Source organism: Lycorma delicatula, chromosome 1, assembly GCF_047948215.1.
Source record: "Lycorma delicatula isolate Av1 chromosome 1, ASM4794821v1, whole genome shotgun sequence".
Classification (NCBI taxonomy): Eukaryota; Metazoa; Arthropoda; class Insecta; order Hemiptera; family Fulgoridae; genus Lycorma; species Lycorma delicatula.
The window spans coordinates 373,156,489-373,172,622 of record NC_134455.1 but is presented as its reverse complement, the minus strand read 5'-3'; the positions used below and the strand labels follow the sequence as shown (position 1 = coordinate 373,172,622).

At 27.0% G+C, this 16,134-nt stretch overlaps 1 protein-coding gene across 2 annotated transcripts in view; it reads right to left on the bottom strand.

The window, feature by feature from the left end:
- LOC142317279 (nose resistant to fluoxetine protein 6-like) overlaps positions 1-16,134 on the bottom strand; it is a 54,975-nt gene that overhangs the window by 14,593 nt on the left and 24,248 nt on the right. For both annotated transcript variants that reach the window (XR_012754695.1, XM_075353692.1), the window contains exons 5-9: positions 15,181-15,374; positions 13,574-13,734; positions 7,408-7,576; positions 3,521-3,711; positions 1,050-1,182 (exon numbers count right to left, since the gene is read on the bottom strand). Coding sequence is in view for 1 of the 2 variants with exons in the window: in XM_075353692.1 (XP_075209807.1) it covers positions 1,050-1,182; positions 3,521-3,711; positions 7,408-7,576; positions 13,574-13,734; positions 15,181-15,374 (848 nt within the window). In the remaining variant the exon portion in view is untranslated. The remainder of the gene's footprint in view (positions 1-1,049; positions 1,183-3,520; positions 3,712-7,407; positions 7,577-13,573; positions 13,735-15,180; positions 15,375-16,134) is intronic.

Here is a 16,134-nt window from a genome sequence, read left to right as displayed (position 1 = left end):
TATCAGTCCAGTCCACGCATTTGAATGAAAAATTTCCTGGACATTGAATTGGCTGCAGTACTCCAGTGTCACTCACTAGCTCTGTTATCATGGTCACTATGAAGTCCTCATCTCACCACTCCAGACAATTCATTATGGGGAATTATCAAGGCACACGTATCTCTCGTCGCAACACTACAAATAAAGAATTGCATGACAATTGTGCGTGCAACATGAGAGCGAATAGACAGACCCACTGGACCATTAAAATTAATACTATGTATCAAGTGAGTAAATAAAATAATTCATTATTATATCACATTTCTCATTTACAACTCATTACAAAATTTAGTTCTAACTTTAGGGGTATGGTGACTTCCTGGCCACTCTGTGTAGTCAAAGCTTTATATTACAAAACTTAAGAATCCAATACATATTTTCATTACAGAGAGTTTCAAGATGAAAGCTACGATTGTAATATGTTGGTTTTTGTAAAAAGTGAAACCTCTGAATAGCCAATCATTAAGAAGAGTGGAGAAAAAACTTTTCTTGGATTTTGTGTATTAATTGAAGTATAATTATAATTATAATAATAATTTATAAATCTTTTTACAATAATTATGGATTACACACGTTAATATAATTCATATAATAAAATATCAAAAATAAGTCAGTAGAAAGTATGTATATATCTAAATAATGACAATGTAATTTAGATACAAAACACACAAATATCTTGGGTAACCATAATTAATGAAGTAATTTTCTGAATGGATTTTCTCAATGCTGCAGATTTTTTTAAAGTAACTCAAGGATTTCCAGAATTGAACATTTGGTGATTTTCCATTAGTATTGAAGGATTAGAGGAGCTTAGCTTACCAAGTGGTGAAAAGATAATCTGAATCAGGTAAACCCCTAGTTTTGGCTGCTAATATACAGAGGTCCATCATAACAATATTAGTATTCCATTTGAGAAATAATATTTAACTACATTTTATTGAAAAGTACTTGTTGGATTTTTATCAGAGGCTTCACTGTATAAGTGGACATGAATAATTATTTTTACTTACTTTAGATATAGGTGTTGGATTATCTCTAAATTTATATAGATAAATTCCTAAACCAAAGCCTAATAGCCATGATGTTGCACGAGTATGTGTGTATACATAATTCTCCAAAAAACTTCTATGGTTTTCAACCTTTCTGTTTGAACATATTAGAACATTATTAGTTTATTGTAGTATGACATTAGTTTGGAGGTAAAAATAATATTTTAAGTTCTAAAATGTTCCTGAAATGTAATGCATTAGTTTGACCCGTCATATACAAACCAGATAACTTATATGAGCAATGTATTTTGCTTTTTTGCAATGTATTTTGGGCTGGAATTATATTCTGTACTTCTTTTCACAGTTCCTTACATTTAAATATAGGAATTTAAAGTACATATGATTGTATTTACATAAAAAGTAATCAGTCAGGTGTAATTTCATTTGCACATGATTGCTATATAAATTAATATTATAGTAAACTTGGACATTGATTTAAGAAAAAAAAATGCATAAAATGTTGTTATAAGATTATGCAGTAACAGTGTAACTAATTTTGAGATTAATAAATATAGTGGAAATGAGGTCACAATGGTGACATGCACCCAGTTACAATTAATCAATTAGTAAAATTATTTATAATCCAATTATTCTTTTAGGAAGAGTTTTTTAATGCACTGTCCAATGTTTCTGGATAATACAAAGTTTACTAATTCATTTATAATATAATTATGAATTTAACATTATTTACATAATTACATTTTTACACTCTGTTAAATGAAATTACGTGGTTTAGATACATCGTTTTGTGCATGAAGATGATTTTTAATTATAACAATCGAAAACCATCAGTTCAGTAAAACATTTTAAAAATCATTGTTTAATATTAAAAACTTGTTTATTTTATCATTGGCAACTAGTTTTGAAACATTTGTTATATGCAGCGTATGCCTTACATCAAATAATTTTTTATTTTATTTTATACTTTTTACAGCTACACATTAATTTTAAGTTAAAAAAGTAAAAACTGTTTTATTATACTAATTTGTGCTTGATGAGCAGATGTACTTTGATCTGTTTTTGATAACTTTTAATGTTCTATAGTGTTATGTGTCTTTTAAGTAGTTCTACAGGAATAATGTAACTGGAGGGAGTAGATTTGTTAATGAATGATAGAGAAGGAGACAGTTTAAAATCTTTTGATTTTATAAGAACTCCAAGAGGATAAATTTCAGCTCAAATTTTCCATTTAATAATTCATAATCTAAATGATCATTCTCACAAAGATGATGTCTTTTTAGTTGGAAAAGTGTATAAAAGATTGTAAAGAAGTTAATGCATTTATACATTTTCCTTCAATAAAGTGGGGTATATTTTTCAGAGATCTTAAAAAATAAAGTCATAAATTGGAAAGAAAGAAGACGTGTGAAAAATCTTTATCTGAACCAAAATGTTTGAGTATGAATTGGAATTAAAGAGGCTGAGAAATGTTCACTGGATAGAGGAATAAGATAGGGGTTCTGTTAGTTGCCTACCCCACGAAATATCTATCTTGAGAAAATTGTCAGTGAATGATTGAATGGAAAGTAGGCATACCTGTAGGTAGAAGACGAACTGAATGCATCTGTTTTACTGATGACCCAGTGTTATTAGCAAAGAGATAATGAAAATGTTTAGGCTTTTATATGCCTTGGATAAGGAGTGTACGGAAAACAGAATGAGAGTATAAATAAAAAAAGCTAAATTCTTTTTTTATTTATTAGGAGAATAAGTTTTATTTAGGAGAACAAGTTACTTCAAATATCTATGCTGTAAGACAGTAAAAACTTGTACTGCTGTCAGGCGATTAAAACAAGGATTCAATGGCAAAACAGGACTTTAGTAAGAAAAGAAGCTCCTATGTGAGCATCTGGATAAAGATCTAAATAGAAGGTTGGTAAAATATTTTTACTGAAGTGTGGCACAATATGGAGCAAAAACAAACACTGAGGAAAAAAATGAGCTATAAGTACTGAATTCTAAAAAGAATGGAGAATTTAAAATAGAAAGATAAAAGCAAAAATGAAGAGCTGGTGAAAGGTGTTGGAGAATAGAGAAAAGTAATTAAGTAATTTAAAAAATCAGATATAGCACTAATAAGAAGAAAAACTGTTAAGAATAGAGTGTTAAAAAATGTTAAGCGTTAACTGTGTAAGGTATGGTGGTAGGAAGAAGTAGAAGGTTAACAACTATCAAAGACAAATTATGCATAGGTAAAAAAACTGGTGCAGATTTGATTAGTTTAGAATTTGGCTGCGTACTTGAACATACCAAACCAATGAACACTCATCATTATCAGCATTATATTAATAAAAGTGTACATTTAAAAAAAGAAGAACAGCTTATACTATTGAGTAGATTAGATTTTCTATTGTATAAGAATATTAAGTAAAATAAGACAGGATATTTAAAGCTATAATATCTTATTTAGATTAAATAGAACTGCAATATACCCTGCGATGAAATAGCCAGCTGATATATGGTTATAGTAGGGTTGAAGAATTGAAATTACAACAGAAACACCAATCAAACCACTGAGCAAATATCGCATTGTCCATGGATGGTGCATTAAAGGATAAAGCAGTATTGGTGACAACCAAAATAACTGCATATCAACTGAAGTATACCATGTCTGTTGTGCACACTGAAATATACCAAACAGTTAAAGATAATTAAACAAAGTTAAAAATGTAATTAATGTTAATTTTTTTAACCTAATATAAGTACAATAATCCTCATTCTGAATAGAAGCTATGAAAATAGAATTAGCAGTGTTTTGTTGCTTTAAACAAATTATTTATATATTTATATGTTATCACACTTTTATGATTATGCCCTACGAAAAGGACTGAAGGTATAAACAGTAGCATTACTCTAAGATGTTTTTTTGGTAGTTGTTTTTGTTAACCAAATTTTGTGTTCATCAGAATGAAGGTGTTGCTTGTAGGCTAAATATCACCTGATGTTCAGTAGGACTGGTGCATTTGCAACAGAATTTTTAGTCCAATAAAGAAAGCACAAATAAACCACTTCTTACTTTCCTTTCTATGTCTAGCATGAGGTGCTCGATTGTATGGATTTGGTTGTGAGACTAACCATAAATTTTGTAGTTTTAATTAAGTAAATAAAATACTGATTTTTATTAAAGTAGACTGAAAAATTCTAAAAACACTGTAAAGACTGATCTCATCATATATTTGTTACAATGTGCAAATATCTGTCAACAGTGTGCACGTTTTTATGGATGTTTAAATGGTTTTTGTTTAAAAATCAAAAAGTGCTGGAGGATTTGAATGATTTTTTTTTTTGATTGTATTCATTGAATTTTGAAGGTGGTTCTACACATAAATTTAATTAGATAATGAAACCACAAGTTAAGAAATAAAGTTTAAACAGAGGTTGTTTGGTACTTTACAGAGCCATTTTTAAGTAACTGAATCACTTTTTGTAAGAGATATATGGTTCTTACAAGTGACATGTAGAAAAAAAAAAAGTTTTTTCGATAAAAAAAATCGATTTAGAAATATTAACTATTTGACAGAAAATCTTGAGTTATAATTCTATATTGCAAGCAGATTCAAAAAACAATGCTGTTCGCTTATTTGAAAAAAATCATAGTGCTGTACACAGAAATGTAATTTCTCTGTTAATATGTTTTTTTAATTGTATAAGTGAGGGAATTATATTTTCACACAATGTATGTATTATCTTCACATTTTTGTTAAAAAAAAGAAAGAAAAATAAATCCATTTTTCAATTTGTATTTATGTTATATTTTCTGATATGCTCTGTATTTCTGATTGTCTGGGAATAATCGGAACGAGAAAACTTATTTTACCTAATTTTCAGAATTAATTAATTTAATCTGGCATAACAATCTACTTCAATAATTTTTATTTAATATTAGCTGTGTTTACTACATATTTACTTTGAAATATTTTTGAGTGACCTGCTCTTTTTTGAAGAAAAAAAAATATTTTTAGATATTATTGCATAAGATGCAATTTACAAAAAAGAAAGAAATAGTATAAAAAAATTAAACCTGCTTTCTTTTGAAAGTTTTTAACCGAGAATGAATTTGAGTGATGAATTTCAATGGAGAAAGTTAAAATTTAAAAAATCTTAGCTTTTTTTTATTTTTTTTGCTAGTAAATTTGATCCCATTTTCTCCTTGGCAAACTGTTTTGTTTTATGTGGAGGAAGTACATCAATGAAAGAAAGTCAGAGCCAATGTAATAAAAAATGTAAAAAACCTGCTAAGTAAGGAATTTCTATTCCTTCACCCATCCTTCTGGGACAGTTTATTGTGATTTACCTTTTGATGATATACTTTAGCAAAGATAAAAAAAAATAGAGGATATGATACATTTTGTTGGAATTATCTTTTTTGAATTTTTATGGAAGATTCCCTTATGACTAATAGATAAAAGCTGCTTAAAATTCAAGAACTGCTGAACAAAGATTCATTTTCCAATATTTTTATTTAACTTAATTCCATTTTGTATGAGCAGTAAAACTTATCAGAGAATGTATCACTTCTACATTGTTACTCTTTGTAAAATAAAGAAATACTTTGAATTTCATAGTAAATGTTGTTCTTCAAGAGATTGCCAAGTAGTTTGAACAAATGAGATTTAGAAAATGAAGGTTTTATTTTGGTATTTAATTTATAAATCAAGGGAACTGTTTGTGAGATATTAATTATTTAATGGAAAACATTGCTAACTCAACTATATAATTTTTCATGGTGAGAGTATAAAACTATTTTTTTATAAAGTGTGTTATTCCATATCCTTTCTTTTTGTGTGGGATTTTGGATGAAAGATTATTTAAATTTTACTTCTCAGAGTGAAGTGAATAATGGATAAACAAAATAGTGTTACAAGAACTTGCCAAAAGGTGGTTCATTCTTACAGAAGGTATTACAAAATATATGCACCAACAGGTTTAATGTCAGATGGTAGAGTTACAGAAATCAAATTTAGCTTTTAATGACAAAAAACCAAATTAAAATTTAATGTGGTTGAAAATAGGGCTTACATATGACAAAGTGTTTTCAACCACTTGTGTTTATACAAGGGCCGTAATGCTATATCTCTCACATAGATTTTCAGTTTTAGAACCGTGAATCTTAGTTGATGCATTCAACATACTAATGTCACCTGAAAATTATGTAGAAGTTAACAATTTAAAATACACATGAACTGATATAACAATGTACTCTCGAATTACTCATAAACTAAATTAATAAAAGTAAAAAAACAAAAATAATGAAAAAGAAGAATGAAAAGTAAAATACAAAGGATTAAAATATATATATATATTAGTATATTACACTATCACATATATAATCAATGAGTCTAAAAGAAATAATTCACAATAAAGGTGAATACAAGATAAAACAAATGGAAGACAGAGGAACACTCACACAAAAGTTTGGTGAGGAATAAATAAATTATCCTGCTTCACATAGTCCACTAAAGTGTATGAAATAAATATAGCTTCCAACATACAATGAATAAATGAACACCACCTTAAGAGTAGACACTCCTAATTAACATGGATAATATTTGATATTCACATAATAAAAACAAATAATAAATCTAACTAATTTAAATTGACAACGTAGGTCTTTCACATACTCGTATGTTTAAAAATGGACCACAACCTAAACATACATTTAAAGATACTGAAATCCACAAAAACCCATGACACCAATATACTAAATAGACTGTTCAAATTTAATGTTCTTTTGATCACATTACAATTAAGTGTCTTTCTAACTCTAAACAAGCCTACAGTAAGGCTACTTGCAACAAGAAAAGCATTAATGTTATTTATGATGGCTACAAATATAGTAAAAACATTTTGATGTAATTGTAAAAAATGGTGACCAATAAGTTTAAACTTGGTTAGTAATTAACTAACTGATTTTCAATTATGACTGTAACTAAAATCAAAAGAATCACCAAGTCAAATTTGGTTACTTATAAAAAAACTGGATTTATATATATATATATATATATATATATATATATATGTAATACAGTTATTTTTGCTATTGTTAATGTACACTATATTTTAACATTAACTTATTTACAAACAATGTACATTTTCAGATTGACTGCTTAATACACTGAAGAAGATGCTATCTGTGCAAGAAGACTGAGAACCAGTGGAATGTACATCCAGTACATAAAAAAATTATCGTCTGAACGTATTATCTTATAATATCTGCTGCAGGTTATATCTCAAAAGTTTTCCAGCTTAATCATATGAAAATACTAAAATAAATTCTATTATAATTTCAAATAATTCAACACACTTTACTGTTACGTACCATATTTTCTGAATCATAATAATTATTAATGTAGGTGAGTGATGCCCACCAATTTTTTACACATGGTTTCTTTATTATGTCATAGTAGTGCGTACAAAGGGGACCATCACATAACCTGTCAGATAGTGTGGCATAAAATAATACAAGGCCAGCGACAGCTGGTGTCAACCTGAAATTATAATAAAAAAATAGATGTAAGTAAAACTGGGAAATCTCTATTATCTATCCTATTTCTTTATAAATAATTGTTAATTTATTGATCAAGAAAGTATATCATTTGTAATGTGTATCTATTTCCAGCTAGTAAGATTTTTCATCAGCACACCAACATTTTGCTGTAACCACAAAATACAATAACAATGTTAGATACTAGATAATGGTTTTTTTATTGTTGTATATCACTCATAAGTTAAATACACATCAAGTGTTAATGTATTTTAATGTAATGTGTAGTAACTGTATAAAATACTTAAATTTGTGTTTGAATTTCAACTTCTAATAAAAGAAAATTTAGTTATAACGTAATTATGTTGAAGTTCAAGATATGCTAATGATTTTAACAATATACAGAAGCATTCAAGAAAAGAGATAGTTTCTTTTAACTTATCACTTCATTACTTGACTGGCTTCACTAAGAGAAAAGGAATAAAGAAGCTATGATTACAAGTGAGTTGATTGGAAAAATGGAAGACATAAGAAATACACAAAAACAAGAATGAAAAAGTTTGTAATTATGTTTATTTGTAAAATGTGTTTAGCATAATAGGATTTATCTAAGTAGCCTTTCTTTATACTAGTAATATGTTCTTTAGTTTTAATAGAAAATGAATGGTTGGTTGGTCATACCAATATATTTTAAAAGGCACACTTCACATTTTAAACTATAGACTTCTATCTAAGATATTTATATATTTAGATTTTATATATATATATATATATATATATATATATATTTATCTAATATGCTGAAGGAAAACATCAAATTAAATAATAAATATAACCTAATCAATTGTTATGAATTAATAGACATTATTAATAAAATCGGAATAAAGAAATCAACGAGACTCATAATCATGGATATAAAAGATACGTACACTAATTTTTTTATTTTTTGAGGATTTTGAGGTCACAGTGGACCGACCACTTTAGTTAACTCTGGTTTGTCTTTTCATTTTATTTTTTTTTCTTGATAGCTTCCCAATACTTCTTCATTCTTACAGATCTTGCTTTTTTGAGTTCTTCTGAACAAACCCTTGTTCTTGTTTTCTTTTCTTTAATTTCAAATCTGAAGTTTGCTTCTTTTAGTATTTTTATATTGTCAGTTTTGTTTTGTAAATCTTCTTTTGTGATTTCTAATTCTTGCATATCGTGACGAGCCTGTTCCGTTCTGTTCTTATTATGTTTCCAAGAAAGGAGATTCTTTTCTTTCTAAAGTAGTCTACAGCTGGTTCTATATCTATGTACCTCTTGATTTGGTATGAGTCTATTCTCCCCGATCAGTATGTCGTCTTTTATTTATACATGTTCTTAGAATTCTTCATTCTATTCTTTGCATCTCTGCTGAGTAGTTAATGTTGGATTTTAGTTTGAAGAGTGTTTCGCTTCCATATGATATTAGGTCTGATTACGATATATCTGATTTCCATATGATATTAGGTCTGATTATGATATTATAGGTCTGATTACGGTTTTGTCATGTCTTAGTTTGGTATCTGTTGAGATGCATCTTTTGTTATATGTTGTTTTGGTGGTATTTTGTGCATAATTGAGCTTATGTGTTTTTTCTTTTTAGTTTATCTTTTCTTTGAGGTCATGTGTGATATTTTCTCCTAAATATTTAAACTGTTCAACTAGCTTGACTTTATGTCTGTTTATGATTATATGGTTCAATACCAGGGTGGTATTCAATAGTGGTTCAATATAGTTTTTATAGTCTTTTATTCTAGTCTTTTCATATGATATTCTTCACCTATTTTTTCTGCTAGTTCTTTCAATGAAGTTACTTGGGTCCTAGCTTCTGCGATGTTATTGGCTAGAAACACTAGGTCATCTGAAAATCCTAGGCAGTTTACTTCGATATGGTTTACATGTTTCCTTGCTTCAATTGTTACTTGTGGTCTTTTTTGTACCACTCTCTCATTACATATTCTAGTGCTCATTTGAAGAGCAGTGGGGATAGTCCATCTCCTTGTCTTAAACCTGTTTTGCTTAGGATTGGTTCTGATATTTCTCCTCTGAATTTTATTTTGGAGTATATGTCAGTTAACGCTGGTTCTATCATTTTTACTAGTTTCGGGTGTAATCCTAGGTTTCCTACTATTTTCAGCATTGATGATCTATAAATACTGTTGTAGGCTTTTTGGAAATCTATGAATTATATTACTAGCTGTCTTCATTTCATTTTGTGTACATCCATTATTAATTTGAGAGTGATTATTTGCTCAGGACAGCTTCTCCATAGTCTAAATACCTCCTGATATTCTCCCAGTTCATTTTCGAGTTGATCTTTTATTTTATTCAGTATTATTCTTGAGAGTATTTTATATGTGGAATTTAATACTGAAATTCCTCTGTAGTTTTCAGGATTGGTTTTGTCCCCTTTCTTGTGTTGTGGATGTATGAGTGCAGTAGTCCAGTGTTTGGTAATTTTTCTTCTTTCCAGTTATTTTGGAGGAAGTGACTGTTTAGTCTCCTTGGAGAAGTATTTCCAAAGTTATATCACTGTCTGGTCTTCCCTGCTTGTTGTGTAATTTTTCATTTCTTTTAATGCTTGGCTTAGTTCTTTAAGTGTAGGTGGGCTTATTTCGTTTTGGTTTGATTTGGTAAGTGTGACTATCAATTTGGAACAGTTCTGTGGATTCTTCACAACTTAGTAGTTTTTTGAACGAGTTAGCAAATATTTCTGCGTTTTGTTAATTATTTTGTGACGATTTACCATCTTCATCTTTTAGGATTAGAGTTTTAGGTTCATATTTTTATATTTGTGTTCATTCTATTGTATTCCCTTGTATTATTTTTATTGCTTTCAGTTTTGATTTGTTTCAGTAGGTCTTTTTGGAATTGTCTTTTGGTGTATCTTATTGATTTGTGGGTTTCTTGTATACTAATATTAATACAAACAAAACTATAAATATGATATATAATCACTTATCTAAATTAAATTTACATAATGAATGGAGAAATGAAATAATTGAATTACTTAAATTATAAGTCAATCTCAACTATTTTAAATTTAACAATAAATATTATCAACAAGAAAAAGGACTTGTTATGAATTCACCTCTTTTGGTTATTATGGCAGATATTTATATGATTGAGTTTGAAAATTCACTATTACTGAACATTTTCAACAATTATCAGATCTTTTTATATAAAAGATATGTTAATGACATTACGATAATTTTTAACCAGTATTGATCATGAAACAAATATAATTTTTAATAATGTTAATTCACTAAATCCTAATATTAATTTTACAATAAAACATGAAATCAATAATAGTATTAATTATTGAGATATGACTATTGAAAAAAAATTTTAATCATAGTATTTTAGATATCGACATATATAGAAAACCAACTCAGCATAACACTATAATACATGCTAATTCGTCTCATCCATTGAATCAAATAATGACAGCTTTTTAGTCCTTTTTTATAAAGCTATTAAATATCTCAAACATAACAGTTTGAAACTAAATTCTGAATTAAATATTTTAAAGAACATAGCAATATTAAATGACTACAATGAAAACCTGATTAATAAATTATACTTTAAAATCAAAAATAAAATATATATAAAAGATAACATAAAATTATTACATAATGATTCAGAAAAGTCTTATGTAAAAATAGAATTCAACACATTTTGTAGATACTTTGGTAAAACATATAAATTTTATAATCTAAAAACAACATACACAACTAACAATAAAATAATAAATTTTATAAACAACAACGATCCTAATAAAATAATAAACTCTAAATATATAAATATTGTAGATAGACAAGGAGCCTATAGTTTAAAATGTGAAGACTGCCATCTACAATATGTTAGTATCACCAACCATTATTTTCTGTTAGAGAAAGTACATATTTAACAACATGTTTAAGAACATATTCATATAGAATAAAGAAAGGCTGTTTAGATAAATCCAATTATGCTAAACACATTTTATAAAAAAAAACATAATTACAACCCTGATAATTTTATTTTCCATTGTTTTTATAAAACCAGCATTCTCAAAAAATTTCATATATATTATTATAACAATAAATTAATCAAAACAAATCATATTTGAAGACTATATTCTATTTAAACATTTAATAATTATCAAATAACCTGATTATCTTCCTTCACCTATTACTCTTCATAACAACTGAGACACTTTTACATAACTGATGTAATTACTTTTACACAGTGACAACCAGTTGTTATGATTTTAATATTTTATAATTTTTTAATTTACGTTTTTCATTTTAATGTTAAATTCATGAAAAACATTTTCTCCTGAGGATGTTTGAATGACCAAAAGCACTAGAGATATAATATAATATAAATTGTTGGTAAGGTTGATTTTTATTTTATTTTTACATTATAACTCATTTCATATACCAACAGTGCCATGTTTGAAAAATTTAAGATGAAGAAAGAAAAGGACAGTATGAACGAATGTAAAAAAAAATAAAAACAGAAACATGGTATAAATAGAGGAAGAGTGTAGGCATTAAAATAACTGGTAATAGAAATAGCAAGTGTTATATAAGGTGGAAGATGCACATAAAAGATAGAGAGAATACAAAAAATGGAAACATTGTACTAGTCAAGTAGAGGACCAAATGATCATCCTATAGAAGATCGGATTGAAAGGGAAAAGGATGAAGTGGAAGCAATATAATATTAAAATCTGAAGTTACTCATGCAATAAAAAATATGAAATATGGAAAAGCTATATGAATAAATGAGTTGCCAATAGAAATGATTAACTTTCTTGAAAAAGGTAGTACAGAGATGGAGAAACTATGTAATAGAATCTATAACAGTGAAATGCGGACTTAAGTCTTTCTTAAAAAAATCATGATTGCAATCTTCAAAAAGATGATGTAGTAAAGTGTAATTATTGCAGGACAAACAATTTAATTTCATAGTCAGCAAAGATTCTTTTGTGAATTTTAAACAAAAAGCTGTGTAAATAATAAAGGAAATAGCAAATAATTAGAAAGTAATGGTTATAGAATTAAAAAATTAAGAACAGTATGAATTAGTTCAATTACATCCAAAAGATGCTGTTGTGCTAATAAGAACTATTTGTAACAAGTACGCAGAAAATAATGTAAAAGGCAAAGTATACGTTTTATAAATTTAGAAAAAGTATTTGACAAAGTCAAATGGGAAATATCAATAAAAATTTTAAAAAGCCAACGATTAGATTGTAAAAGTAGATTAATGTAAAGAATTATACCTGAATCAGAAAACAGCTATGAAAATAAAAAAAAAAAAACATTCAGAGTGCTTGGATCTAAGAAAAGAAGAAAGGCAAGATTACTGTCTACTACTAATCTAGTTTATTGTGTATGTTTTATTAAGATAAAAAGCTACCTAGAGGAAAGAGTTTTCAAACATGCAGGAGGAAGGAGATTACTGAATAACTGAGTTGGATGTAATCTTTAACTTTCATTATTTGGATTATAAACAGAATGTTATTTTTTGCCTGTACTTTAATCAAATAAGACCACTTTTTTAATTCTGTGAACTACATTAGTCTGAATTTGTATACCAGCATCTAAAATAAATACCATCAATTTGGAAATGTGTAAATTTATACTAAGTTTTCTTTTGAATGAGATGCATAACTTAATTTAAAATTATTACTTTCACAATTACCATTTTGATATATGTACAAATCCACAATTTTGGTATTTGTTTGAGTTGACAATATTTAGATGAATTCAGTAAAGCAATAATTACAGTTTAATCTTGAATTTTATTTGAGATTGTTATTCATTACAACACTTAATTTACATGAATTAAGTGTTGTAATAAACAACTTAATACAAAAAGTTGTTAAAAATGTTAACATTATAAAAATATCAACCAAAATGATAAGAACAATTTAATTTAAAAAAAAAATTGTATTTTTATAAGTAGTGGTCTAGCTTATTCTTACCTCATATATCGATGTAGGTAAAATTTCACTATATCGAAGCTCTTTTCTTTATTAATTTTCTTTAAAAATGTATACGATAATAACATTCCACTCATTACAAAAAATGTGTCAACACAAACGAAACCATTTGTAACGAAAGCACGGCTCCAGTCTTGAAGAATCTGTGAAACATTAAGTATAAGTTAACTTTTTAAAATTAATTTAATTTTAATTAAGAAAAAACAAACTGAAATTATAAATAAAAAAATATTTTGTGTGATTAAAAATTCCTTTCTTTATTAGTCATGAAGTACAGATTTGGTAGATAATTTGTTAGATGTTTATGAATCATGTCCCTAAGATTAGTTAATTATTAAAGCATTGTTTAAGTTGAGGTTGGATTAAATAAAACCATTCTTTTACATTAGATCTAGAATTTAGTATTCTAATACTTTAAAAGTTTCATGAATGTTTAACACATCTATATATACATAATGTGTTCCTTGAGACATATATTATTTAAGTATGTATAGTATCATAAATGAAACACAGAACTACAGTTAATAAACTAGCTTTCAGGAATTGAAGTGAAACAGTTATGATGAAGTACCTGTTTGAACAAGTGTATACATAGCATTATCAGACTTTGCAGCTAGTGATCTGAAAGTAGATAGTCAAACTGTTATAACAGCATACAGCAAGCAAAATCATATAATAATTGAAAAAGTAGTGAGAAGAATGTAATTACTCATTGGTTTTTGACTATAAGTACAAAAAATTATTTAAGTAAACTGAATAAAGAAACAATTGAAGTAACATGTGAAAGCAAGTAATCTAAGGCGGGAAATATGAGTACATCAAGATCAGAAGGTAAACATATTTATTTTTTTTTTATTTAGACAATAAAATAATGAAAAATAGATAAATCCAGCAAGATATCAAGACAGACCGTCAAAAGGAAGGGGCTTTCAAACAGAAAATAAAATAATCTATTCTAAATATGTAATAAAGAGTTACAAAGAAATTTTGAAAGTATAAGGAATGTTGGAAATCAAGGACAGCAAGGAAGTAGAAAGATAGAGACTATTGAAATTTATGTTAGAGGAAAATATGAAAATTTAGTGGGTGATAAATTTTCAAACATAGTTATTTTAAGACTGTCTGTAGAAGAAACAATACAGAATATTATCTTGTAAAATAATCAGGCAGTTTTATAACATTTTATGGCATTCATGATTAGTTAATTTTGTTGCAGAAGTGTTGAATTTTGAATTAAAAAATTAAAAAAAACAAAAATGAAATAGTTGTTTCAGAATGATAGTTGTGTTGAGACCAAAATATTTATGCAAAAATTGTAAGAAAGCAAAAATTTATCAAGTCAGTCACAAAAAAATTAGAAAAAGAAAAATAATATATATAAATCATATTAATTTCTAAAATTATGAGTTTTAATTATTTGTGGGAAATATATAACTTCAAAATTTTTTCAGTTAGGTGAGAGTATATTTTAGTATAGTTTAAATCATTATGAATTATACTAAATATGGTAAATATTTTTCTCTCACTTTTCTTTATGGTTATTACATTTTGGTGAATCACGTAAAAATATTTATATATAACTGACTAACACTGTTCCACTGGAAGAGACCCATTGCTGGTGACATATGAAGCTCTGTGAATCTGTGAATAATAATTATCCAAACCATCATTAAGAAACGTAACCCGTACAAGACATCCATTGATTCATGGTTCTTTACAACATTTAAAAGAAGGTGACCATTGTTATGTAATGAAAAAGATATAATTGCCCCATGAAGTTTATCTGAAAGAAAAATTGTGTATATTAGTTTTATAACTATATATATCAGTGAATTTTTCAAACTTGATTAAAAGAAGAGTAATGTGTGATGATTAGTTGTTAATTAATTTAATGTAATCTCTGTTTTTCATTTTGGGGGTATGGTCAGTATTATAATTATATATTATAATATTATATTATATTATTATATTGTAATAACAAAATTCTCATCAAAGGAACAATCTACTTGTTAATCATGCTGCTTTTTAAGTCTATCAATACTTCAGACATACAGCCAATTAAATATATATATCTAATTTCTTCTATGCTCATATATTTTCTTTCTGTTAACCAACTCCCATTTTTCTTCCAATGAACACAGTTACATGTAGATAATAACCAAATAAAACTGCTATCCCAACTGATATATTTAGTATATAACTTACATACAGTACACAAATATACTACTTTTCTCTAAGACAACACCCTCCATTTGTAAATTCCTTCTCACAGCTTTCTGGCTACTATAATAATTCTTTAAAATTTAACACCACAGTAGGGTTTGAAGATCTCTTTAAAACATTGTCCAATTTTGTTTTATCCAATTGTTTTTTTTTTTTATCCAATTTTTGGCTGCTATGTCAGACATTCTAAAAATGCTTAACAAAATGTAAACAAGCAACTAGTGTCAGATTTTAACAGAACATAGAAAATTAAGTCAGCAAAGGAAGATTAATTGAGTTTTTAGTGATTTAATGTGAATTCTATAAAATATAAAGTTTAG